The sequence below is a fragment of the Heptranchias perlo genome, chromosome 16, assembly GCF_035084215.1.
Source record: "Heptranchias perlo isolate sHepPer1 chromosome 16, sHepPer1.hap1, whole genome shotgun sequence".
Lineage (NCBI taxonomy): Eukaryota > Metazoa > Chordata > Chondrichthyes > Hexanchiformes > Hexanchidae > Heptranchias > Heptranchias perlo.
Genome location: NC_090340.1, coordinates 8,331,285 through 8,357,228, shown reverse-complemented (window position 1 = coordinate 8,357,228; position 25,944 = coordinate 8,331,285). Strand labels below are relative to the sequence as shown.

The window sequence follows — 25,944 nt, the reverse complement described above, 5'->3', positions numbered from 1 at the left end:
GGAGGGGCTACCAGTTTCATTCAGATCTTGGGGAGGGGCTATCAGTTTAATTCTGATCTTGGGGAGGGGCTACCAGTTTAATTCTGATCTTGGGGGAGGGGCTACCAGTTTAATTCTGATCTTGAGGGAGGGGCTACCAGTTTAATTCTGATCTTGGGGGAGGGGCTACCAGTTTCATTCTAATCTTGGGGGAGGGGCTACCAGTTTAATTCTGATCTTGAGGGAGGGGCTACCAGTTTAATTCTGATCTTGGGGGAGGGGCTACCAGTTTCATTCTAATCTTGGGGGAGGGGCTACCAGTTTAATTCTGATCTTGAGGGAGGGGCTACCAGTTTCATTCTAATCTTGGGGAGGGGCTTCCAGTTTAATTCTGAGCTTGGGGGAGGGGCTACCAGTTCAATTCTGATCTAGGGGGCGGGGCTCCCAGTTTAATTCTAATCTTGGGGGAGGGGCTACCAGTTTTATTCTGATCTTGGGGGCGGGGCTTCCAGTTTAATTCTGATCTTGGGGGTGGGGCTACCAGTTTAATTCTGATCTTGAGGGAGGGGCTATCAGTTCAATTCTGATCTTGGGGGAGGGGCTTCCAGTTTAATTCTGATCTTGGGGGAGGGGCTACCAGTTTAATTCTGATCTTGGGGGTGGGGCTACCAGTTTCATTCAGATCTTGGGGAGGGGCTACCAGTTTCATTCCAATCTTGGGGGAGGGGCTACCAGTTTAATTCTGATCTTGGGGGAGGGGCTACCAGTTTAATTCTGATCTTGGGGGAGGGGCTACCAGTTTAATTCTGATCTTGGGGGTGGAGCTACCAGTATAATTCTGATCTTGGGGGAGGGGCTCCCAGTTTAATTCTGATCTTGGGGTGGGGCTACCAGTTTCATGCTGATCTTGGGGGTGGAGCTACCAGTTTAATTCTGATCTTGGGGGTGGAGCTACCAGTTTAATTCTGATCTTGGGGGAGGGGCTACCAGTTTAATTCTGATCTTGGGGGAGGGGCTACCAGTTTAATTCTGATCTTGGGGGTGGAGCTACCAGTTTAATTCTGATCTTGGGGGAGGGGCTACCAGTTTAATTCTGATCTTGGGGGAGGGGCTACCAGTTTAATTCTGATCTTGGGGTGGGGCTATCAGTTTAATTCTGATCTTGGGGGCGGGGCTCCCAGTTTAATTCTGATCTTGGGGGAGGGGCTATCAGTTTTATTCTGATCTTGGGGGCGGGGCTTCCAGTTTAATTCTGATCTTGGGGGTGGGGCTACCAGTTTAATTCAGATCTCGGGGGAGGGGCTACCAGTTTAATTCTGATCTTGGGGGAGGGGCTACCAGTTTAATTCTGATCTTGAGGGAGGGGCTACCAGTTTAATTCTGATCTGTAGGGAGGGGCTACCAGTTTAATTATGATCTTGAGGGAGGGGCTGCCAGTTTAATTCTGATCTTGGGGGCGAGGCTCCCAGTTTCATTTTGATCTTTGGGGCGGGGCGACCAGTTTCATTCTGACCCTGGGGGAGGGGCTACCAGTTTAATTCTGATCTTGGGGGAGGGGCTACCAGTTTCATTCTGACCCTGGGGGAGGGGCTACCAGTTTCATTCTGACCCTGGGGGAGGGGCTACCAGTTTAATTCTGATCTTGGGGGAGGGGCTCCCAGTTTAATTCTGATCTTGGGGGAGGGGCTACCAGTTTAATTCTGATCTTGGGGGAGGTGCTTCCAGATTAATTCTGATCTTGGGGGTGGGGCTTCCAGTTTAATTCTGATCTTGGGGGTGGGGCTCCCAGTTTAATTCTGATCTTGGGGGAGGGGCTACCAGTTTAATTCTGATCTTGTGGGCGGGGCTACCAGTTTAATTCAGATCTCGGGGGAGGGGCTTCCAGTTTAATTCTGATCTTGGGGGAGGGGCTTCCAGTTTAATTCAGATCTCGGGGGTGGGGCTACCAGTTTAATTCTGATCTTGGGGGAGGGGCTTCCAGTTTAATTCTGATCTTGGGGGAGGGGCTACCAGTTTAATTCTGATCTTGGGGGAGGGGCTACCAGTTTAATTCTGATCTTGGGGGCGGGGCTACCAGTTTAATTCTGATCTTGGGGGAGGGGCTACCAGTTTAATTCTGATCTTGATGGAGGGGCTACCAGTTTAATTCTGATCTTGAGGGAGGGGCTCCCAGTTTAATTCTGATCTTGAGGGAGGGGCTGCCAGTTTAATTCTGATCTTGGGGGCGGGGCAACCAGTTTAATTCTGATCTTGGGGGCGGGGCTACCAGTTTCATTCTGATCCTGGGGGAGGGGCTACCAGTTTAATTCTGATCCTGGGGGAGGGGCTACCAGTTTAATTCTGATCTTGGGGGAGGGGCTCCCAGTTTCATTCTGATCCTGGGGGAGGGGCTACCAGTTTAATTCTGATCCTGGGGGAGGGGCTACCAGTTTAATTCTGATCCTGGGGGAGGGGCTACCAGTTTAATTGTGATCTTGGGGGAGGGGCTACCGGTTTAATTCTATCTTGGGGGATGGGCTACCAGTTTAATTCTGATCTTGGGGGAGGGGCTACCAGTTTCATTCTAATCTTGGGGGAGGGGCTAGCAGTTTAATTCTGATCTTGGGGGAGGGGCTACCAATTTCATTCTGATCTTGGGGGAGGGGCTACCAGTTTAATTCTGATCTTGAAGGAGGGGCTATCAGTTTAATTCTGATCTTGGGGGAGGGGCTACCAGTTTAATTCTGATCTTGGGGAGGGGCTGCCGGTTAAATTCTGATCTTGGGGGCGGGGCTACCAGTTTAATTCTGATCTTGGGGGAGGGGCTACCAGTTTAATTCTGATCTTGGGGGCGGGGCTCCAAGTTTAATTCTGATCTTGGGGGAGGGGCTACCAGTTTAATTCTGATCTTGGGGGCGGGGCTTCCAGTTTAATTCTGATCTTTGGGGAGGGGCTCCCAGTTTCGTTCTAATCTTGGGGAGGGGCTTCCAGTTTAATTCTGATCTTGGGGGAGGGGCTACCAGTTCAATTCTGATCTTGGGGGCGGGGCTCCCAGTATAATTCTAATCTTGGGGGAGGGGCTACCAGTTTTATTCTGATCTTGGGGGCGGGGCTTCCAGTTTAATTCTGATCTTGGGGGTGGGGCTACCAGTTTAATTCTGATCTTGAGGGAGGGGCTATCAGTTCAATTCTGATCTTGGGGGAGGGGCTTCCAGTTTAATTCTGATCTTGGGGGAGGGGCTACCAGTTGAATTCTGATCTTGGGGGTGGGGCTACCAGTTTCATTCAGATCTTGGGGAGGGGCTACCAGTTTCATTCCAATCTTGGGGGAGGGGCTACCAGTTTAATTCTGATCTTGGGGGAGGGGCTACCAGTTTAATTCTGATCTTGGGGGAGGGGCTACCAGTTTAATTCTGATCTTGGGGTGGGGCTACCAGTTTCATGCTGATCTTGGGGGAGGGGCTCCCAGTATAATTCTGATCTTGGGGGAGGGGCTCCCAGTTTAATTCTGATCTTGGGGTGGGGCTACCAGTTTCATGCTGATCTTGGGGGAGGGGCTACCAGTTTAATTCTGATCTTGGGGGTGGAGCTACCAGTTTAATTCTGATCTTGGGGGAGGGGCTACCAGTTTAATTCTGATCTTGGGGGAGGGGCTACCAGTTTAATTCTGATCTTGGGGTGGGGCTCTCAGTTTAATTCTGATCTTGGGGGCGGGGCTCCCAGTTTAATTCTGATCTTGAGGGTGGGGCTACCAGTTTAATTCTGATCTTGAGGGTGGGGCTACCAGTTTAATTCAGATCTCGGGGGAGGGGCTACCAGTTTAATTCTGATCTTGGGGGAGGGGCTACCAGTTTAATTCTGATCTTGAGGGAGGGGCTACCAGTTTAATTCTGATCTTGAGGGAGGGGCTACCAGTTTAATTATGATCTTGAGGGAGGGGCTGCCAGTTTAATTCTGATCTTGGGGGCGAGGCTCCCAGTTTCATTTTGATCTTTGGGGCGGGGCGACCAGTTTCATTCTGACCCTGGGGGAGGGGCTACCAGTTTAATTCTGATCTTGGGGGAGGGGCTACCAGTTTCATTCTGACCCTGGGGGAGGGGCTACCAGTTTCATTCTGACCCTGGGGGAGGGGCTACCAGTTTAATTCTGATCTTGGGGGAGGGGCTACCAGTTTAATTCTGATCTTGGGGGAGGGGCTACCAGTTTAATTCTGATCTTGGGGGAGGGGCTACCAGTTTAATTCTGATCTTGAGGGAGGGGCTATCAGTTTAATTCTGATCTTGGGGAAGGGGCTCCCAGTTTAATTCTGATCTTGGGGGAGGGGCTACCAGTTTAATTCTGATCTTGGGGGAGGTGCTTCCAGATTAATTCTGATCTTGGGGGTGGGGCTTCCAGTTTAATTCTGATCTTGGGGGTGGGGCTCCCAGTTTAATTCTGATCTTGGGGGAGGGGCTACCAGTTTAATTCTGATCTTGTGGGCGGGGCTACCAGTTTAATTCAGATCTCGGGGGAGGGGCTTCCAGTTTAATTCTGATCTTGGGGGAGGGGCTTCCAGTTTAATTCAGATCTCGGGGGAGGGGCTTCCAGTTTAATTCTGATCTTGGGGGAGGGGCTTCCAGTTTAATTCTGATCTTGGGGGAGGGGCTACCAGTTTAATTCTGATCTTGGGGGAGGGGCTACCAGTTTAATTCTGATCTTGGGGGCGGGGCTACCAGTTTAATTCTGATCTTGGGGGAGGGGCTACCAGTTTAATTCTGATCTTGATGGAGGGGCTACCAGTTTAATTCTGATCTTGAGGGAGGGGCTCCCAGTTTAATTCTGATCTTGAGGGAGGGGCTGCCAGTTTAATTCTGATCTTGGGGGCGGGGCTACCAGTTTAATTCTGAACTTGGGGGCGGGGCAACCAGTTTCATTCTGATCCTGGGGGAGGGGCTACCAGTTTAATTCTGATCCTGGGGGAGGGGCTACCAGTTTAATTCTGATCTTGGGGGAGGGGCTCCTGGTTTAATTGTGATCTTGGGGGAGGGGCTACCGGTTTAATTCTATCTTGGGGGAGGGGCTACCAGTTTAATTCTGATCTTGGGGGAGGGGCTACCAGTTTCATTCTAATCTTGGGGGAGGGGCTAGCAGTTTAATTCTGATCTTGGGGGAGGGGCTACCAATTTCATTCTGATCTTGGGGGAGGGGCTACCAGTTTAATTCTGATCTTGAAGGAGGGGCTATCAGTTTAATTCTGATCTTGGGGGAGGGGCTACCAGTTTAATTCTGATCTTGGGGAGGGGCTGCCGGTTAAATTCTGATCTTGGGGGCGGGGCTACCAGTTTAATTCTGATCTTGGGGGAGGGGCTACCAGTTTAATTCTGATCTTGGGGGCGGGGCTCCCAGTTTAATTCTGATCTTGGGGGAGGGGCTACCAGTTTAATTCTGATCTTGGGGGCGGGGCTTCCAGTTTAATTCTGATCTTGGGGGAGGGGCTCCCAGTTTCGTTCAGATCTCGGGGGAGGGGCTACCGGTTTAATTCTGATCTTGGGGGAGGGGCTACCAGTTTAATTCTGATCTTGAGGGAGGGACTACCAGTTTAATTCTGATCTTGAGGGAGGGGCTGCCAGTTTAATTCTGATCTTGGGGGCGGGGCTCCCAGTTTAATGCTGATCTTGGGGGCGGGGCTACCGGTATAAATCTGATCTTGGGGGCGGGGCTACCAGTTTCATTCTGATCCTGGGGGAGGGGCGACCAGTTTAATTCTGATCTTGGGCGAGGGGCTACTGGTTTAATTCTGATCTTGGGGGAGGGGCTACCGGTTTAATTCTATCTTGGGGCAGGGGCTACCATTTTAATTCTGATCTTGGGGGAGGGGCTACCAATTTAATTCTGATCTTGGGGGAGGGGCTACCAGTTTAATTCTGATCTTGGGGGAGGGGCTACCAGTTTAATTCTAATCTTGGGGGAGGGGCTACCAGTTTAATTCTGATCTTGGGGGCGGGGCTACCAGTTTAATTCTGATCTTGGGGGCGGGGCTACCAGTTTAATTCTGATCTTGGGGGCGGGGCTACCAGTTTAATTCTGATCTTGGGGGCGGGGCTACCAGTTTAATTCTGATCTTGGGGGCGGGGCTCCCAGTTTCATTCTGATCCTGGGGGAGGGGCTCCCAGTTTAATTCTGATCTTGGGGGAGGGGCTACTGGTTTAATTCTGATCTTGGGGGAGGGGCTACCGGTTTAATTCTATCTTGGGGGAGGGGCTACCAGTTTAATTCTGATCTTGAGGGAGAGGCTCCCAGTTTAATTCTGATCTTGGGGGAGGGGCTACCAATTTCATTCTGATCTTGGGGGAGGGGCTACCAGTTTAATTCTGATCTTGAAGGAGGGGCTATCAGTTTAATTCTGATCTTGCGGGTGGGGCTACCAGTTTAATTCTGATCTTGGGGAGGGGCTACCAGTTTAATTCTGATCTTGGGGGAGGGGCTACCAGTTTCATTCTGATCTTGGGGAGGGGCTACCAGTTTCATTCTGATCTTGGGGAGGGGCTACCAGTTTCATTCTGATCTTGGGGAGGGGCTACCAGTTTCATTCTAATCTTGGGGGAGGGGCTACCAGTTGAATTCTGATCTTGGGGGAGGGGCTACCAGTTGAATTCTGATCTTGAGGGAGGGGCTACCAGTTTAATTCTGATCTTGGAGGTGGGGCTACCAGTTTCATGCTGATCTTGGGGGAGGGGCTACCAGTTGAATTCTGATCTTGAGGGAGGGGCTACCAGTTTAATTCTGATCTTGGGGGAGGGGCTACCAGTTTATTTCATATCTTGTGGCGGGGCTACCCCTTTAATTCGGATCTCGGGGGTGGGGCTCCCAGTTTAATTCTGATCTTGAGGGAGGGTCTCGCAGTTTAATTCTTAGAAAATACGAATTGGAGTTGGCCTTTGGCCCATTGAGCCTGCTCCGCCATCCAATAAGGTCATGGTTGATTTTCGCCCTCAACTCCACTTTTCTGCCCCATCCCCATATCCCTTTATTCCCTTTGAGTCCAAAAATCTATCGATCTCTGTCTTGAATATATTCAATGACTGAGGATCCACAGCCCTCTGGGGTAGAGAATTCCAAAGATTCGCAACCCTCTGAGTGAAGAAATTTCTCCTCATCTCAGTCCTAAATGGCCTATCCCTTATCCTGCGCCTATGCCCCCTAGTTCTAGATTCTCCAGCCAGGGGAAACAACCTCTCAGCATCTACCCTGTCACAACCTCTCAGAATCTTATACGTTTCAATGGGATCACCTCTCATTCTTCTAAACTCCAGAGATTTTTGGGCCATTCTACTCAATCTCTCCTCATAGGACAACCCTCTAATCCCAGGAATCAATTTAGTGAACCTTTGTTGTACCGCCTCTAAGGCAAGTATATCCTTCCTTAGGTAAGGAGACCAAAACTGTGCACGGTAATCCAGGTATGGTCTTACCAATTGCTGTACAATTGCAGCAAGACTTCCTTACTCTTGTCCTCCAAACCTCTTGCAATAAAGGCCAACTTACAATTTACCTTCCTAATTGCTTGCTGTACCTTAACTTTGTGTTTTGTGTGCAAGGACCCAAACCCTTCTGAACACCAACATTTAATAGTTTCTCACCGTTTAGGGTCAAGGATGTCACGGAGCGGCTGCAGGGCATTCTGGAGGGGGAGGGTGAACAGCCAGTAGTCGTGGTCCATATTGGTACCAACGACATAGGTAAAAAAAGGGATGGGGTCCTGCATGGTGAATTTAAGGAGTTAGGAGATAAATTAAAAAGCAGGACTTCAAAGGTAGTGATCTCAGGATTACTACCGGTGCCACGTGCTAGTGAGTATAGGAACAGGAGAATAGACAGGATGAATGCGTGGCTGCAGGGATGGTGTAGGAGGGAGGGATTTAGATTCCTGGGACATTGGGACCGGTTCTGGGGAAGGTGGGACCTGTACAAGCATGACGGGTTACAGCCGAGCAGGACCGGGACCAATGTCCTCGCGGGGGTGTTTGCTAGTGCTGTTGGGGAAGGTTTAAACTAGAGTGGCAGGGGGATGGGAACCTGAGCGGGGAGTCAGAAGGGAATAAAGTTGAGAGCAGCAAGAGAGGGGAAGACCCAGGGGAAATCTACAATACAAATAGTACAAACAGTTGTTCAAGAACAAGTGAAAGGGAAAAGCGTAGAGCAGCGGACAGAAAGTGTACTTTAGGCACGACAGATAAAATAAAAACTAGAAGGCGTAAGGCGATTAACCCAGCATCAAAGCTGTGGCAGGGGGTTGGGAACCTGAGCAGGGAGACAGAGGAAAACGTGTCAGGAAGGGACAGGAGGTATGGAGTAAAAGGTAAAGTGTTAAAAAAGGAAAAAGCAGGAACTAAGTGTCACAAAACATACTTGAACGTTCTTTATCTGAATGCACGTAGCATTCATAACAAAATGGACGAGTTAACGGCACAGATAACTACGTATGGGTATGATCTTGTGGCCATTACAGAAACATGGCTGCAGGGTGACAACGACTGGGAATTAAATATGCCAGGGTATTTAACAATCAGGAAGGACAGGCAGGAAGGAAGGGGAGGTGGGGTGGCTATGTTAATAAAGGAAGGAATCACTGTAATGCAGAGAAATGATATTGGGACAAAGGTTCAGGATAATGAAACAGTTTGGGTAGAGATAAGGAATAATAAGGGGAAAAAAACACGAGTGGGCGTAGTATATAGGCCTCCTAATAGTTGCAACTCTGCTGGAAGAAGTATTAATCAGGAAATAGTCGGGGCATGTAATAAGGGAACAGCTATAATTATGGGGGATTTTAACTATCATATTAACTGGACAAATCAAATTGGGCAGGGCAACCTTGAGGAAGAGTTTATTGAGTGTATTAGGGATGGATTTCTTGAGCAGTATGTAACTGATCCTACAAGGGGGCAAGCAACCTTGGACCTGGTCCTGTGTAATGAGCCAGAATTAATTAATAATGTCCTAGTTAAGGATCCCCTTGGAATGAGTGACCATAACATGGTTACATTCCATATCCAATTAGAGGGTGAGAAGGTTGGTTCTCAAACAATCGTACTGAGCTTGAATAAAGGAGACTATGATGGTATGAGAGCGGAATTGATTAAAGTGGACTGGGAAAATAGTTTAAAGGGTAAGACGGTACATGAGCAGTGGTGTTCGTTTAAGGAGTTATTTTACAACTTTCAAAAAATATATATTCCACTGAGGAAAAAAGGGTGTAAAAGAAATGACAGCCATCCGTGGTTAAGTAAAGAAATTAAGGATAGTATCCGACTAAAAACAAGGACATATAAGGTAGCCAAACTTATTGGGAGGATAGAAGATTGGGAAGTCTTCAAAAGACAGCAAAAAGTAACTAAAGGATTCATTAAGAAAGGGAAGATAGATTATGAAAATAAATTAGCAAAAAATATAAAAACAGATAGCAAGAGTTTCTACAGCTTTATAAAAAGAAAAAGGGTGGCTAAGGCAAATGTAGGTCCCTTAGAGGATGAGACCGGGAAATTAATGGTGGGAAACATGGAGATGGCAAAAATGCTGAACAAATATTTTGTTTCAGTCTTTACGGTAGAGGACACTAAGAATATCCCAACACTGGACAAACAGGGGGCTCTAGGGGGGGAGGAGCTAAATATGATTAAAATCACTAAGGAATTGGTACTCAGTAAATTAATGGGACTCAAGGCGGATAAATCCCCTGGACCTGATGGCTTACATCCTAGGGTCTTGAGGGAAGTGGCAGTAGGGATTGTGGATGCTTTGGTAATAATTTTCCAAAATTCTCTGGACTCGGCAAAGGTACTGGCAGATTGGAAAACTGCTAAAGTAACACCCTTATTTAAAAAGGGTAGTAGGCAGAAGGCTGGAAATTATAGACCAGTTAGCCTAACATCTGTGGTGGGTAAAATTTTGGAGTCTATTATTAAGGAGACAGTAGCGGAACATTTGGATAAACATAATTTAATAGGACAAAGTCAGCATGGCTTTACCAAGGGGAAGTCATGTCTGACAAATTTGCTTGAGTTCTTTGAGGACATAACGTACAGGGTGGATAAAGGGGAACCAGTGGACGTAGTGTATTTAGACTTCCAGAAGGCATTCGACAAGGTGCCACATAAAAGATTATTGCTCAAGATAAAGAATCACTGGATTGGGGGTAATATTCTGGCATGGGTGGAGGATTGGTTATCTAACAGGAAGCAGAGAGTTGGGATAAATGGTTCATTCTCGGACTGGCAACCAGTCGCCAGTGGTGTTCCGCAGGGGTCGGTGCTGGGTCCCCAACTCTTTACAATCTATATTAACGATTTGGAGGAGGGGACCGAGCGTAACATATCAAAGTTTGCAGATGATACAAAGATGGGAGGGAAAGTAGAGAGTGAGGCGGACATAAAAAACCTACAAGGGGTTATAGACAGGCTGGGTGAGTGGGCGGAGATTTGGCAGATGCAATACAATATTGGAAAATGTGAGGTTATGCACTTTGGCAGGAAAAAATCAGAGAGCAAGTTATTATCTTAATGGCGAGAAACTGGAAAGTACTGCAGTCCAAAGGGATCTGGGGGTCCTAGTGCAAGAAAATCAAAAAGTTAGTTTGCAGGTGCAGCAGGTGATCAAGAAGGCCAACGGAATGTTGGCTTTTATTGCTAGGGGGATAGAATATAAAAACAGGGAGGTATTGCTGCAGTTATATAAGGTATTGGTGAGACCGCACCTGGAATACTGCATACAGTTTTGGTCTCCATACTTAAGAAAAGACATACTTGCTCTCGAGGCAGTACAAAGAAGATTCACTCGGTTAATCCCGGGGATGAGGGGGCAGACATATGAGGAGAGGTTGAGTAGATTGGGACTCTACTCATTGGAGTTCAGAAGAATGAGAGGCGATCTTATTGAAACATATAAGATTGTGAAGGGGCTTGATCGGGTGGATGCGGTAAGGATGTTCCCAAGGATGGGTGAAACTAGAACGAGGGGGCATAATCTTAGAATAAGGGGCTGCTCTTTCAAAACTGAGATGAGGAGAAACTTCTTCACTCAGAGGGTGGTAGGTCTGTGAAATTTGCTGCCCCAGGAAGCTGTGGAAGCTACATCATTAAATAAATTTAAAACAGAAATAGACAGTTTCCTAGAAGTAAAGGGAATTAGGGGTTACGGGGAGCGGGCAGGAAATTGGACATGAATTTAGATTTGAGGTTAGGATCAGATCAGCCATGATCTGATTGAATGGCGGAGCAGGCTCGAGGGGCCGATTGGCCTAATCCTGCTCCTATTTCTTATGTTCTTATGTTTAAAAATATTCTGCTTTTCTATTCATCCTACCAAAGTGAATAATCTCACATTTCCCCACATTATACTCCATCTGCCACCTTCTCGCCCACTCACTTAACCCGTCTTGCAGACTCTTTGTGTCCTCCTCACAGCTTACTTTCCCACCTAACTTTGTATCATCAGCAAACTTGGATACATTACACTCGGTCCCTTCATCTAAGTTATTAATATAGATTGTAAATAGCTGAGGCCCAAGCACTGATCCTTGCGGCACCCCACTAGTTACAGCCTGACAACCTGAGAATGACCTGTTTATTCCCACTCTCTGTTTTCTGTCCGTTAACCAATCCTCTATCCATGCTAATATATTAACCCCAATCCCATGAGCCCTTATCTTGTGTAACAGCATTTTGTGTGGCACCTTATCGAATGCCTTTTGAAAATCCAAATATACTACATCCACTGGTTCCCCTTTATCTACCCTGCTAGTTACATACTCAAAAAACTCTTAATAAATTTGTCAAACACGATTTCCCTTTCATAAAACCATATTGATTCTGCCTAATCATATTATGATTTTCTAAGTGCCCTGTTATCACTTCCTTAATAATGGATTCCAGCATTTTCCCAAGGACTGATGTCAGGCCAACTGGCCTGTAGTTCCCTGTTTTCTCTCTCTCTCCTTTCTTGAATAGCGGGGTTACATTTGCTACCTTCCAGTCCACTGGGACTGCTCTAGAATCTAGGGAATTTTGGAAGATCATAACCAATACATCCACTATCTCTGCAGCCACCTCTTTTAGAACCCTCGGATGTAGGCCATCAGGTGCTGGGGATTTGTTGACTTTTAGTCCCATTAGTTTCTCCAATACTTTTTCTTTACTAATATTAATTACTTTAAGTTCCTCACTCTCATTAGACCCTTGGTTTCCCACTATTCTTTTTGCTACTCTCTTCCCTTTTACATACTTGTAGAAGCTATTACAATCTGTTTTCATATTTCTTGCTAGTATTCTGATCTTGGGGGAGGGGGCGGGGGGCTACCAATTTAATTCTGATCTTGGTGGGGGGGCTACCAGTTTAATTCTGATCCTGGTAGGGGGGGGCTACCAGTTTAATTCTGATCTTGGTAGGGGGGGCTACCAGTTTAATTCTGATCTTGGAGTGGGGGGGGCTACCAGTTTAATTCTGATCTTGGTGGTGGGGGCTACCAGTTTAATTCTGATCTTGGTGGGGGGGGCTACCAGTTTAATTCTGATCTTGGAGTGGGGGGGTGGAGCTACCAGTTTAATTCTGATCTTGGTGGTGGGGGCTACCAGTTTAATTCTGATCTTGGTGGGGGGGGCTACCAGTTTAATTCTGATCTTGGAGTGGTGGGGGGTGCTACCCGTTTAATTCTGATCTTGGAGTGGGGGGGGGCTACCAGTTTAATTCTGATCTTGGTTGGGGGGCTACCCGTTTAATTCTGATCTTGGAGTGGGGGGGGCTACCAGTTTAATTCTGATCTTGGAGTGGGGGGCGGGGCTACCAGTTTAATTCTGATCTTGGTTGGGGGGCTACCCGTTTAATTCTGATCTTGGAGTGGGGGGGGGCTACCAGTTTAATTCTGATCTTGGTGGGGGGGGCTACCAGTTTAACTCTGATCTTGGAGTGGGGGGGGGGGCTACCAGTTTAATTCTGATCTTGGTTGGGGGGCTACCAGTTTAATTCTGATCTTGGTTGGGGGGCTACCAGTTTAATTCTGATCTTGGTTGGGGGGGCTACCAGTTTAATTCTGACGTTGGGGGCTCGAGTTGCCGTCTGTTTGAGTCCTGAGGGCCTTCCAGTCCCTTTTTGCAGGGATTGTCAGTCCCATTCTCGGGGGGAGTGGGGCTTTGAGTTCCATTTATGGGAGGTGCCCTACCCGTCCTTGTCTGTGCTCATACATGAAGAACAGCCACATGGGTGAGTTACCGGAGGCCCATGTAACCGTACCCCAGTGTGAAGATAGGAGTAAAGAAAATTGAGGTAAAAACCCTTGAATACTCCATCAGATCTCTGATATTTGATCTTTACTGACCTAGCCATTGGCCCTACACAAGAATCACATACCTGCTTGTGACGGTATCTTAGAGCTCCTCACTAGTGCTCTAGGTGTTTTGGGGTCCTGGGGTTTAGACACACACAGACGTGGGGCAATTTTAACCCGTGGGTTCGGGTGAAGGCCCGATATTACTCCGTGTTGACTTCAATGGAGAGTAAAATCGGGCAGAGTGTAAAATCAACCAATGCACCAAATCCCTTCAGTTTCTCACTGGCAGGTTAGGATAAAATTACCCCCGGTAAGTACTGGGATTTCTACCAAGTCGTGAGCACAGTCCCCACGTGAATGTAACCCTCATCCATGCGTAAGAGCAAATATAAAGGAAAATGCCCCCTACACACAGGACGTGAGCCTACATCCCTCAGGCCAGTTGTCCCACTATTCTCTTAGGCTCGCCTCGCTCTGGTTTTCAAGTGGGCTATCTGGAAATTTCTACAATGTAAACCAACAACAGCTTGTATTTACATAGAGACACGAAAGTAGAAAAATGTCCCAAGGCGCTGCACGGAGGCGAAAAGGAGCTTTTATGGGAAGGTTAGGAGAGGTGACCGAAAGCTTGGTCAGAGAAATGGGTTTTGAGAAAGGTGGGGAGGGAGGTATGGAGGGGAGGGGTCGGGGAAGTGGCCTTTCAGAGAGTAGGGCCAAGACAGCTGAAGTCTCTGTCACCAAAGATGGAGCAGGGTAGGGGAGCAGTTGCACAGAATGCCAGAGTCAGAGGAACAAAGACCATGTCAGAGGATGTAAGGCTGGAGAAGGTTGCTGAGGTAGGGTGGGACAAGACTAGAGACAAGGATAAAGGTTTTAAATTTGGTGCACTGGGGGAGTGGGGGAGCGGGGTAATGGGTGAAAGGGCCACAAGATGCAGGTGGAGGAGCTTTGGATAATTTGGAGTGGATGGACAGTGGAGTTCACCGACAAGAAGGGCGTAGGAGACAAGTCTAAGGGTGACAAAGGCATGGATAAGGGTTTGAGCATCGGTGGGGTCAGGGTGGGGGGGAGGCAGCAATATTATGGAGGTAACATTGGATGGAATATGGGGTTTGAAGCTGAATTCTGAATCAAACAGAATGCTGAGGTTGTTCGCCATCTGGTTCAGCTTGAACAGGCAGTCAGCGAGGGGGATGGGATCGAAGGCAAGGGTGTAGAATTTTTGACAAGGGACAAAAATGATGGCTTCTGCCTTCCTTATGTTCAATTGGATCAAATTTTGGCTCATTTGTGACTTAATGTTGGAAAAGCCGTCAGACAGTGGTTGAGAGATGAAGGGGAGTGGTGGAGAGGTGGAGCTGGGTGCCATCAGCGTAACAGGTGTTCATGGATAATGTCACTGATGAGGAAGAGGAGGGGGCCAGGATGGATTCTTGGGGAACTCCAGAGATGATTGTGTGGGAGCTGGAGGAGAGACAATTGCTGGAGATGCACTGTGGGACAGGTAGGAGTGGAGCCAGACAAGGGCAGTCCCGGGGAAGTGGACCATCGAGGGGGGGGTGTCGACTGTGTGGATCACTGTGGAGACATCACTGAGGGATTATTGCCCACAGTCACGGGACATGGGAAACCTAAAATAATTGGATTTTAAAATTGAAATTCTCCCATTTCCTCTTGATCAGTTATTGAGATTGTTAGTGAAATTTCATTGGCAGCAATGCAAGCCTCAAACTCGACCCACGATCCCACCCTGTCCCTTCACTCGTCACATAATAGAAGGAAATTCAGCTAAACTCCTCCAATTCCAACCCCCACCCACTCACTGAGCCCCACTACACTCACTCATCATTACCTCTCTGCCGCCTCTAGTTCCTAATCACCTCGTCAGTGACGGGGAGGGCAAGCTCTGCCTCTCTCCATCCTCAAGTTAGAGATTAAACCAGCGAGCAATCTGCAGGAAATGCAGCCACTCTGCAGCCCCACTCTCCAGCCACAGACTCAGAAGCAAACAGCATCTAAAAGCCTATATTTTTGCACCCGGCGTCGTTATTAAATTAGAGGGACACAGACTTTTCTAGAACATCGCAGAGTATGTGCCTGAGCAAATTTCGAGTACGTCATGCTGTAAAGTGAAACCAGGGAGACACACTGAGCCCCACTATGGCCAATGCTCATTCAGTGTCCTGACAATCACACTTTCTGCAGGGGTTTTCACCCCTCTCCCAAACATGCTGATTCTCCCACAGGAGTATGAACAGACGAACAGTGACAGACAGGGAAAGAATCTTTGTCCAAGCAGCCTGTGGTACCTTGTGTATCACAATATATACACTCGGCACCCCATCGGAAACCATGTGATCTCCTGGGAGAAGCAAATAACCAGGTAAAAACCCAGGCCAATTTGGGGGGAGAAAATCTGGGGAATTCCTCTCCGACCCCCCCCCCCTTAGGCAATCGAGACTAGTCCAGGAGACCGCTCTGGCCCGAAGTGTTGGCGACTCTCCTGTACCCTGCTCAGAACACCGTTCCTCACACCTGAGTCCAGGCAGTAAGTGTTGGCAGCATTTCGACCATGGGGTGCATCAAAGCTGAGTCCGATCCCATCCTCATTCAACATCCAAGGACATGTGCTTTCCGGCAGGGGAGTCACTAGATTGGCTGATTTACACCCCTCCCTCCCCCACCCCCCCATTGGCACAGCTCAGGGGCACTGAGGTCAATTGTAGCACCCTTCCTGCCTCCCCACCTGAGAATCCCTGACCCAACACAGCCCAGGTGGTGCATTTACTCACCGAGACACCAGGGGAGGCGTCACACATTCTGATTTTCACTATTATTCAGTCGCCAATTCACCCCAATTCCAGGGCGTCTCATTCCATCTGGGCAACTCATGGAGCCGCACTTCAGGCATGGGGGTGGGGTTGATGATCGGGGGGGGTGGGGGATGTCGGTCGTGATCGGGGGAGGGTGGGAGATCGGGGAGGGGGTGGTGATCAGGGGGGGTTCGGTGGTGGTTGGTGTTGATCGGGGGGTTCAGGGGGGATCGGTGGTGGTTGGTGTTGATCGGGGGGTTCAGGGGGGGTTCGGTGGTGGTTGGTGTTGATCGGGGGGTTCAGGGGGGGTTCGGTGGTGGTTGGGGGTGTTCGGGGGTGATCGGGGGGTTCAGTGGTAGTCGGGGGAGTTCGGGGGTGATCGGGGGGTTCAGTGGTAGTCGGGGGTGTTCGGGGGTGATCGGGAGGGGGGTTCGGGGGTGATCGAGGGGGAGGTCGGGGGTGATTAGGAGTTCGGAGGTGATCGAGGGGGAGGTCGGGGGTGATTGGGAGTTCGGAGGTGATCGAGGGGGAGGTCGGGGGTGATTGGGAGTTCGGAGGTGATCGAGGGGGAGGTCGGGGGTGATGGGGGCAATTGGGGGGTTCGGGGAGATCGGGGGGTTTGGGGTGATAGGGGGGTTCAGGGGTGATCGGGGGGGTTAGGTGTTGATGGGGGGGTTGGTGTTGATCGGGGGGTTTCGGGGGTGATCAGGAGGGGAGTTTGGGGGTGATCGGGAGGGTTTGGGGGTGATCGGGGGGTTTCGGGGGTGATCGGGGGTTCGGGGGTGATGTGGGGGGTAGTGTTGGTGTTGATCGGGGGTTCGGGGGTGATGTGGGGGGGTAGTGATGGTGTTGATCAGGGGGTTTGGGGGTGATGTGGGGGGTGATGTGAGGGGGTTTGGTGTTGATTTTCTCACCATTCGGTGAATGTTTATTGGTGTTATGAACCTGTGAGAGGCTGTGTTACCCCACTCCCTCCAGAATGGAACAGAGCCTAACCCACAACAAATCATTGGCTGCAGCTCCTCGGGACAGACCCAAGTCGGTGGGATCTGAAATGTTAAATTTTCTTTCCTCCTTCAGGCCCGCTGTTTATTCACTCATTTCATCTGTCCCATTATCCATTTGTTGGATGCTTATCGATATCTGCCATCAGATCAAGGCTGTCTTTCCCATCAATCTCATCAGCTTCAGAAAGAGGGTGAGCAGAGGTCATTGTCTGTCTGTCTCCTTTTTCTCCATCTACCTATCCCTCTTTGTCTTTCTCTTTATCTATCTATCTATCTATCTATCTATCTATCTATCTATCTATCTATCTGTTTATCTCTATCTATATCTGTCAGTCTCAATATCTGCCTCTATCTTTCTCAATCTGCCTGCTCGCCTCACTCTCTGTTTGTCTCTTTCTCACCCACTCTCTCTCCCCCCCCCATCTCGCACCCTCTCCCTATCTGTATGCCTGGATGTCTTTTTCTCTTTTTTTTGGCCTCTGTCTGTCTGTCTCTCTTTTTGTCTATTTTCTCACTGTCTGCTGGTTGCTGTCTGTCTGCTGATCTCATTCTCTGTCTCTTGGTTGGTCTGTCTTTTTCTATGTTTCTCCCTCTGTCACTCCCTCTGTCACTGTAAATGTCTACATCTCTCAATGACTATCTTTGTCTCTCATTCTGTCTCACTACATGTCTGTGAATATTTCTCTGTCTCTGTCAGTCTTTCTAGTTGTCTCTCTCTCTCATTCTCTCTCTTCTATTTGTCTCTGCTTCTCATTCTCTCTTTATTTGTCTCTCTCTCATGCTCTCTCTCTGTGTCTTTCTCTTTGTCTCTGTCTCTCATTCTCTCTCTCGGTCTCTCATTCCCTCATCAGTCTTCCTGTTTGTCTCTGTCGTCATTCTCTCTCTGTCTGTCCTCCTGTTTGTCTCATTCTCTCTCTGTCTGTCCTCCTGTTTGTCTCATTCTCTCTCTGTCTGTCTTTCTCTTTGTCTCTGTCTCTCATTCTCTCTCTCTCTGTCTTTCTATGGTCGTTGTCTCTCGTTATCTCTCTGTCTTTCTCTCTGTCTCTGCCTCTCATTCTCTCTCTCTCTGTCTTTCTATGGTCGTTGTCTCTCGTTATCTCTCTGTCTTTCTCTCTGTCTCTGCCTCTCATTCTCTCTCTCTCTGTCTTTCTCTCTGTCTCTCATTCTCTCTCTCTCTGTCTTTCTCTCTGTCTCTGTCTCTCATTCTCTCTCTGTCTGTCTTTCTCTCTGTCTCTGTCTCTCATTCTCTCTCTCTCTGTCTTTCTCTCTGTCTCTGTCTCTCATTCTCTCTCTCTCTGTCTTTCTCTCTGTCTCTGTCTCTCATTCTCTCTCTGTCTGTCTTTCTCTCTGTCTCTCATTCTCTCTCTCTCTGTCTTTCTCTCTGTCTCTGTCTCTCATTCTCTCTCTCTGTCTTTCTCTCTGTCTCTGATTCTCTCTTTCTCTGTCTTTCTCTCTGTCTCTCATTCTCTCTCTGTCTTTCTCTTTGTCTCTCTCTCTCATTCTCTCTCTCTCTGTCTTTCTCTATCTCTCTCTCTCTGTCTTTCTCTTTGTCTCTCTCTCTCATTCTCTCTCTCTCTGTCTTTCTCTGTCTCTCTCTCTCTGTCTTTCTCTTTGTCTCTCTCTCTCATTCTGTCTCGCTCTCTTTATTTGCCTCTGACTCATTTTCTCTGTCTGTCTCTCTATTGTCGTTGTCTCTCGTTATCTCTCTGTCTTTCTCTTTGTCTCTGTCTCTCAATTGCTCTCTCTGTCTTGTTATTTGTCTCTGACTCTCATTCTCTCTCTCTGTCTCTGTTTGTCTGTCTCTCCTTCTTGTTCTCCATCTATTTATCTCTGTCTCTCATTCGGTCATCTTCTCTGTTTTCCTCCATCGATTATTCTCTCCGACACTATTCATTCTCTGTCTATCTCTCTCACTGACTGTATGTGTATTTCTCTGTGTCTTTATTTGTCTGTGTCAATCTAGCTCTGTCTCTCCCTTTCTCTCTGATTGCTCACCTGTAGCTCACTGTGTTGTCTTTGTTCATCTGTCTCTCTCCCTATCTTTGTACTCTCTGTCTCTCCCCTTATCAGCCTCTCCACCTCTCTCACTGCCCATTTCTCTATCTGCTCTTGTGTGTGTGTGTCTCACTGTCTGTTAGTTCCTGTTTCTCCCAACCTCTTCTCTGCCTCTCTGTCTCCCTAAATGTGATGTCAGCCCATCTGTCCCTCTCTCTCCCTCTGCATGAAGCATACCGCAGAAATCAATCAGGATCATGTCTCTGAAACTGATCAGCGTCAATTCCAAAACAGATCTCCGAGGTTTCTCAAGTCTCATTTATTGGTTATTTTAAAGTGGGACCTGTTCGGATGGGGATCTAACCGCGGCTCCCCTGTTTAAATGGGGCTCTACCCCGGCTCATCCCTGGTGATCACAGCCCTCACTGCTTGCATGTGGAGCCCCTCCTATCAGCGTTCATGAACGGCTTACTTACCACTCCCGCTCCTTTCCTCACTCGCTGCAGCTCTCGAATGAAGTTCTCCAACTCTTTCCCTTCGATGTAACCGTTACCTGCACATGACACATGCAAAGAATTTCCGGTTACCCAGGAATCTGAAACACCCCAATAATAACCAGGGCCACTGAACCGGGGCAGGCGAGGGGCTGGAAACATGTCTTAACATTAATGAAAATGACAAACCCCCCCACCAGAAATCCAGGGGACTAATCCAGGTTCATTTTTAGCATCCCTGGAATTCCGGAGATCTCGGGAGGATTTCGGATTTCTACCTTCTCACTCATTCCTTCCAAGCAGAACTTGTTGAAATTCAGTCAGTCCCATCCACGGCTTAAATCCTTGTCTCTCTCCACCCTGATCTTACATCCAGCACCTCCACAATCTCAACAACTCCAGCAAGACAAATCCACAATTGCGAAGTTTTTCTAAACGTGTTTTCTTTATTTTAAATAATGGAATGGAGGTGTCTTTGTGAAGTGTAATTAACTTTTATCAAATGGCCAGAAGCTCAAAATAAGGGGCAGGCATCATAAGGGAAAGGTGTCTGTTTTATCAGCTAAAATGTCATTCAGCTATTGAGAAAGGCACAGAACGCATCGCCTGCCCCAGGGGCAGGCGATGCGTTCTGTGCCTTTCTCAATAGCTGAATGACATTTTTCATGTTTCAGCGTCTCCTAAATGCACTCACACTGAAATAACACTGCTTGCTCTAGGCGAATGTAGATTTATTTAAAATATACTGCCTTTCAACCAAGGAAGGGTTGCAAAACACGCAAAAGCTGCAAATATTTAAAGTTTAAGTTTCCCTGCTGCTTTACCAAAAAAAAAAATGTTACAATTACATTATTTTTAAAAATGCATTTTTAATTTTTTAAGAGAAACACATAAAACTCACCATCTGCATCATAATGTTTCCAGATTTCCAGGAACTGGGAGGCGGTGAGTTCAGCCAGGTTCAGATAAGGCGGTTGCTGCTTGTTAGCCATCCTGTCTGCCACTGCCAGTGTTTAGATCCGTCTTTGAAATGCTCGGTACCTGCGGCTGAGCGCAGCCTTTTTATCCCTTCGGAGCCGCAATCCCTTCGCTGGCCTGCAGGGGCCACCCTGCCCACAGTACCTGCAGCGACCTGGGACTTGTAGTCCAATGAACCCCCTATCCCCCATTGCTGGATCGTTTAAAAAGATGTTGCAAGAAATCAGATGCAAACCAATTTCTTCCAGTATGGAGAAGACTGTCTGGGTACAGGCTCCAGTTCGGCTCTGCAGGATTTCAACCTTGTGCCTGAGCTCTTGTTTCGAGCCCGGGTTTGATGTGGATCCAGTAGCAACAGCTATCATTTCAGTAACTCATTCAGAAAACAAGGATTAACGAAATATTTAAACCAGACGGGTCCCTAATAAATATCTACAGCTATCTACAACAGAAAATTGCATTTATATAGCACCTTTAACGGAGTAAAAAGTTCAAAGGAGCGTGTTCAGACAAAATTTGACACCGAGCCACATAAGCAGATATTAGGGCAGGTGACCAAAAGCTTGGTCAAAGAGGTATGTTTTAAGGAACATCTTAGAGCAGATAGAGGTAGAGAGGAGAGAGGTTTGGGGATGGAATTCCAGAGCTTTTTTTCATTCGTTGATGGGATGTGGGCGTCGCTGGCAAGGCCGGTATTTATTGCCCATCCCTAATTGCCCTTGAGAAGGTGGTGATGAGCCGCCTTCTTGAGCCGCTGCAGTCCGTGTGGTGAAGGTTCTCCCACAGTGCTGTTAGGAAGGGAGTTCCAGGATTTTGACCCAGCGACGATGAAGGAACAGCGATATATTTCCAAGTCGGGATGGTGTGTGACTTGGAGGGGAACGTGCAGGTGGTGTTGTTCCCATGTACCTGCTGCCCTTGTCCTTCTAGGTGGTAGAGGTCACGGGTTTGGGAGGTGCTGTCGAAGAAGCCTTGGGGAGTTGGTGCAGTGCATCCTGTGGATGGTACACACTGCAGTCACAGTGCGCCGGTGGTGAAGGGAGTGAATGTTTAGGGTGGTGGATGGGGTGCCAATCAAGCGGGCTGCTTTATCTTGGATGGTGTCGAGCTTCTTGAGTGTTGTTGGAGCTGCACTCATCCAGGCAAGTGGAGAGTATTCCATCACACTCCTGACTTGTGCCTTGTAGATGGTGGAAAGGTTTTGGGGAGTCAGGAGGTGAGTCACTCGCTGCAGAATACCCAGCCTCTGACCTGCTCTCGTAGCCACAGTATTTATGTGGTTGGTCCAGTTAAGTTTCTGGTCAATGGTGACCCCCAGGATGTTGATGGTGGAGGATTCGGTGATGGTAATGCCGTTGAATGTCAAGGGGAGGTGGTTAGATTCTCTCTTGTTGGAGATGGTCATTGCCTGCCACTTGTCTGGTGCGAATGTTACTTGCCACTTATGAGCCCAAGCTTAGATGTTGTCCAGGTCTTGCTGCATGCGGGCTCGGACTGCTTCATTATCTGAGGGGTTGCGAATGGAACTGAACACTGTGCAATCATCAGCGAACATCCCCATTTCTGACCTTATGATGGAGGGAAGGTCATTGATGAAGCAGCTGAAGATGGTTGGGTCTAGACAGCTGAAGGCACGATTGGCAGTGGAAGAAAATCTATCTAAATGTGTATGCATATAGAACCATATCTATATACAGAACAATTTTCTCTTTCCTAGTCTACTGAAGACATTGGCTCTTTGCTGGTTGCTCAGCCAGCTGGCCATTCGAGACAGTGTCAGCAGACTGTTCAATGGTGGGGAAGGGGAATGGGGAGGAAAGGGAGATCCCAGCCCAGCACAATCCCATCCTGTCCTCACCTGACCAATAGGGCTGAGCAATCTTGCAGATTCCCATTTTTCTATCAGCTTTTCAAGTCAACTTCAGCAGTTGTTTGACTTTGTGTCGATCAGACATAATCGAAACTTGTTTAATTTTAAAAAGGAAAGGAAGAGTCTTTATGAAATGTGATTAACTTTTATCAAATGGCCAGAAGCTCCAAATACTGGACAGGCATCACAAGAGAAAAGGGCCATTTTTCCACTCAATTAGGATACAGCTATTGAGACAGAAAGATAGCCAAGGGATTGAATCTTCATACTGAAGAGAGTGTAACCCAAAAAGTGCACAGTCACATCCAATAACACACCCCCTACTGGAGAGAGTGTAATCCTTATAGTGTACAGGAACATCCAATAACACACCCCCTACTGGAGAGAGTGTAAACCTTATAATGTACAGTAACATCCAATAACACAACCCCTACTGGAGAGAGTGTAATCCTTATAGTGCACAGGAACTGCCAATAATACACCCTGTACAAATGGAGAGAGTGTAATCCTTATAGTGCACAGGAACAACCAATAACACACCCCCGACTGGAGAGAGTGTAATCCTTATAATGTACAGTAACAACCAATAACACACCCCCGACTGGAGAGAGTGTAATCCTTATAATGTACAGTAACAACCAATAACACACCCCGTACTGGAGAGAGTGTAATCCTTATAATGTACAGTAACAACCAATAACACCCCCCCTACTGGAGAGAGTGTAATCCTTATAATGTACAGTAACAACCAATAACACCCCCCCTACTGGAGAGGGTGTAATCCTTATAATGTACAGTAACAACCAATAACACCCCCCCTACTGGAGAGAGTGTAATCCTTATAATGTACAGGAACAACCAATAACACACCCCGTACTGGAGAGAGTGTAATCCTTATAATGTACAGGAACAACCAATAACACACCCCGTACTGGAGAGAGTGTAATCCTTATAATGTACAGGAACAACCAATAACACACCCCGTACTGGAGAGAGTGTAATCCTTATAATGTACAGTAACAACCAATAACACCCCCCCTACTGGAGAGAGTGTAATCCTTATAGTGTACAGGAACAACCAATAACACCCCCCCTACTGGAGAGAGTGTAATCCTTATAATGTACAGTAACAACCAATAACACACCCCGTACTGGAGAGAGTGTAATCCTTATAATGTACAGTAACAACCAATAACACACCCCGTACTGGAGAGGGTGTAATCCTTATAATGTACAGGAACAACCAATAACACCCCCCCTACTGGAGAGAGTGTAATCCTTATAATGTACAGGAACAACCAATAACACACCCCGTACTGGAGAGAGTGTAATCCTTATAATGTACAGGAACAACCAATAACACACCCCCTACTGGAGAGAGTGTAATCCTTATAATGTACAGGAACAACCAATAACACACCCCCTACTGGAGAGAGTGTAATCCTTATAATGTACAGGAACAACCAATAACACACCCCGTACTGGAGAGAGTGTAATCCTGATAGTGTACACGAACAGCCAATAACATACCCCGTTATGGAGATAGAGTAATCATAGAATCATAGAATCGTAGAAGTTTACTACATGGAAACAGGCCCTTTGGCCCAACATGTCCATGTCGCCCAGTTCATACCACTAAGCTGGTCCCAATTGCCTGCAATAGAATCCTCATAGTGTACAGGAACATCCAATAACACACCCCCGACTGGAGAGAGTGTAATCCTTATAATGTACAGGAACATCCAATAACACACCCCCGACTGGAGAGAGTGTAATCCTTATAGTGTACAGGAACATCCAATAACACACCCCCTACTGGAGAGAGTGTAATCCTTATAATGTACAGTAACAACCAATAACACACCCCGTACTGGAGAGAGTGTAATCCTTATAATGTACAGTAACAACCAATAACACACCCCGTACTGGAGAGGGTGTAATCCTTATAATGTACAGGAACAACCAATAACACCCCCCCTACTGGAGAGAGTGTAATCCTTATAATGTACAGGAACAACCAATAACACACCCCGTACTGGAGAGAGTGTAATCCTTATAATGTACAGGAACAACCAATAACACACCCCCTACTGGAGAGAGTGTAATCCTTATAATGTACAGGAACAACCAATAACACACCCCCTACTGGAGAGAGTGTAATCCTTATAATGTACAGGAACAACCAATAACACACCCCGTACTGGAGAGAGTGTAATCCTGATAGTGTACACGAACAGCCAATAACATACCCCGTTATGGAGATAGAGTAATCATAGAATCATAGAATCGTAGAAGTTTACTACATGGAAACAGGCCCTTTGGCCCAACATGTCCATGTCGCCCAGTTCATACCACTAAGCTGGTCCCAATTGCCTGCAATAGAATCCTCATAGTGTACAGGAACATCCAATAACACACCCCCGACTGGAGAGAGTGTAATCCTTATAATGTACAGGAACATCCAATAACACACCCCCGACTGGAGAGAGTGTAATCCTTATAATGTACAGGAACATCCAATAACACACCCCGTACTGGAGAGAGTGTAATCCTTATAGTGCACAGGAACAACCAATAACACACCCCCGACTGGAGAGAGTGCAATCCTTATAGTGTACAGGAACATCCAATAACACACCCCCGACTGGAGAGAGTGTAATCCTTATAATGTACAGGAACATCCAATAACACCCCCCCTACTGGAGAGAGTGTAATCCTCATTGTGTGTATTAACATCCAATAACACACCCCGTACTGGAGAGAGTGTAATCCTTATAATGTACAGGAACATCCAATAACACACCCCGTACTGGAGAGAGTGTAACCGTGATAGTGTACAGTAACATCCAATACTCACCCTACTAATGGAGATAGTAATCAGGAACATTCATCAACACCCCATACTGCTGCAAACTTATTTTGAAGTACTTGTTTTTTTTAAATCAGTATGTATTCACATCAGTGTGGAAAAAAATCACCTGGACCAGAGATGGTTAATATGTTAATGGTAGTTGTTTCTCCCAAAGACTGTAAACAACGAGCAATGCATTAGCTTGTCTCAATAATAATTCACACCCATTGTGTTGGGAAGTCTGTAATCCCGCCCGCTGGACAGGGATTGCTTGGTCGGCCTTCCCTTCCGGCTGTGAACAAATGGGGATCAGGATCATAGAGAGAAACAAAAGAAGTTGGTCGGGTTATTTAAAACAATGCTGCAAGCATAGTCAGATCCAGCAATGTCCGTGTGGTCAGCCAGGATTTGGAAATGAAAACCTATGAAAGTAAAGTTGGCCAGGTTCAGAAGGAGAATCCGGAAGGTTAGTTTGGAGTTATTTTGTTTAAGTCAAGTAAGATGATGCACTGATGTGAGAAAGTGTATCGTGCTTGTTATTTTATATAGTTATGTGAAGACAAGTTGTACTGATTGGATTACGTGAGTTCAATCATAACTTGTTCTGTATGTTCACTTGCTGTGAAATAAAACGATGTAACGATTTGTATCCGGCCTTGTCTCACCAAGTGTGTTCTC

General features: G+C 47.3%; 1 protein-coding gene across 1 annotated transcript in view; it reads right to left on the bottom strand.

The window, feature by feature from the left end:
- calb2a (calbindin 2a) overlaps positions 1 to 20,559 on the bottom strand; it is a 274,121-nt gene extending 253,562 nt beyond the window's left edge. The window contains exons 1-2 of the mRNA XM_067997410.1: positions 20,469 to 20,559; positions 19,550 to 19,626 (exon numbers count right to left, since the gene is read on the bottom strand). Of these exons, the coding sequence (XP_067853511.1) occupies positions 19,550 to 19,626; positions 20,469 to 20,559 (168 nt within the window). The remainder of the gene's footprint in view (positions 1 to 19,549; positions 19,627 to 20,468) is intronic.
- Positions 20,560 to 25,944: the final 5,385 nt, after the last annotated feature.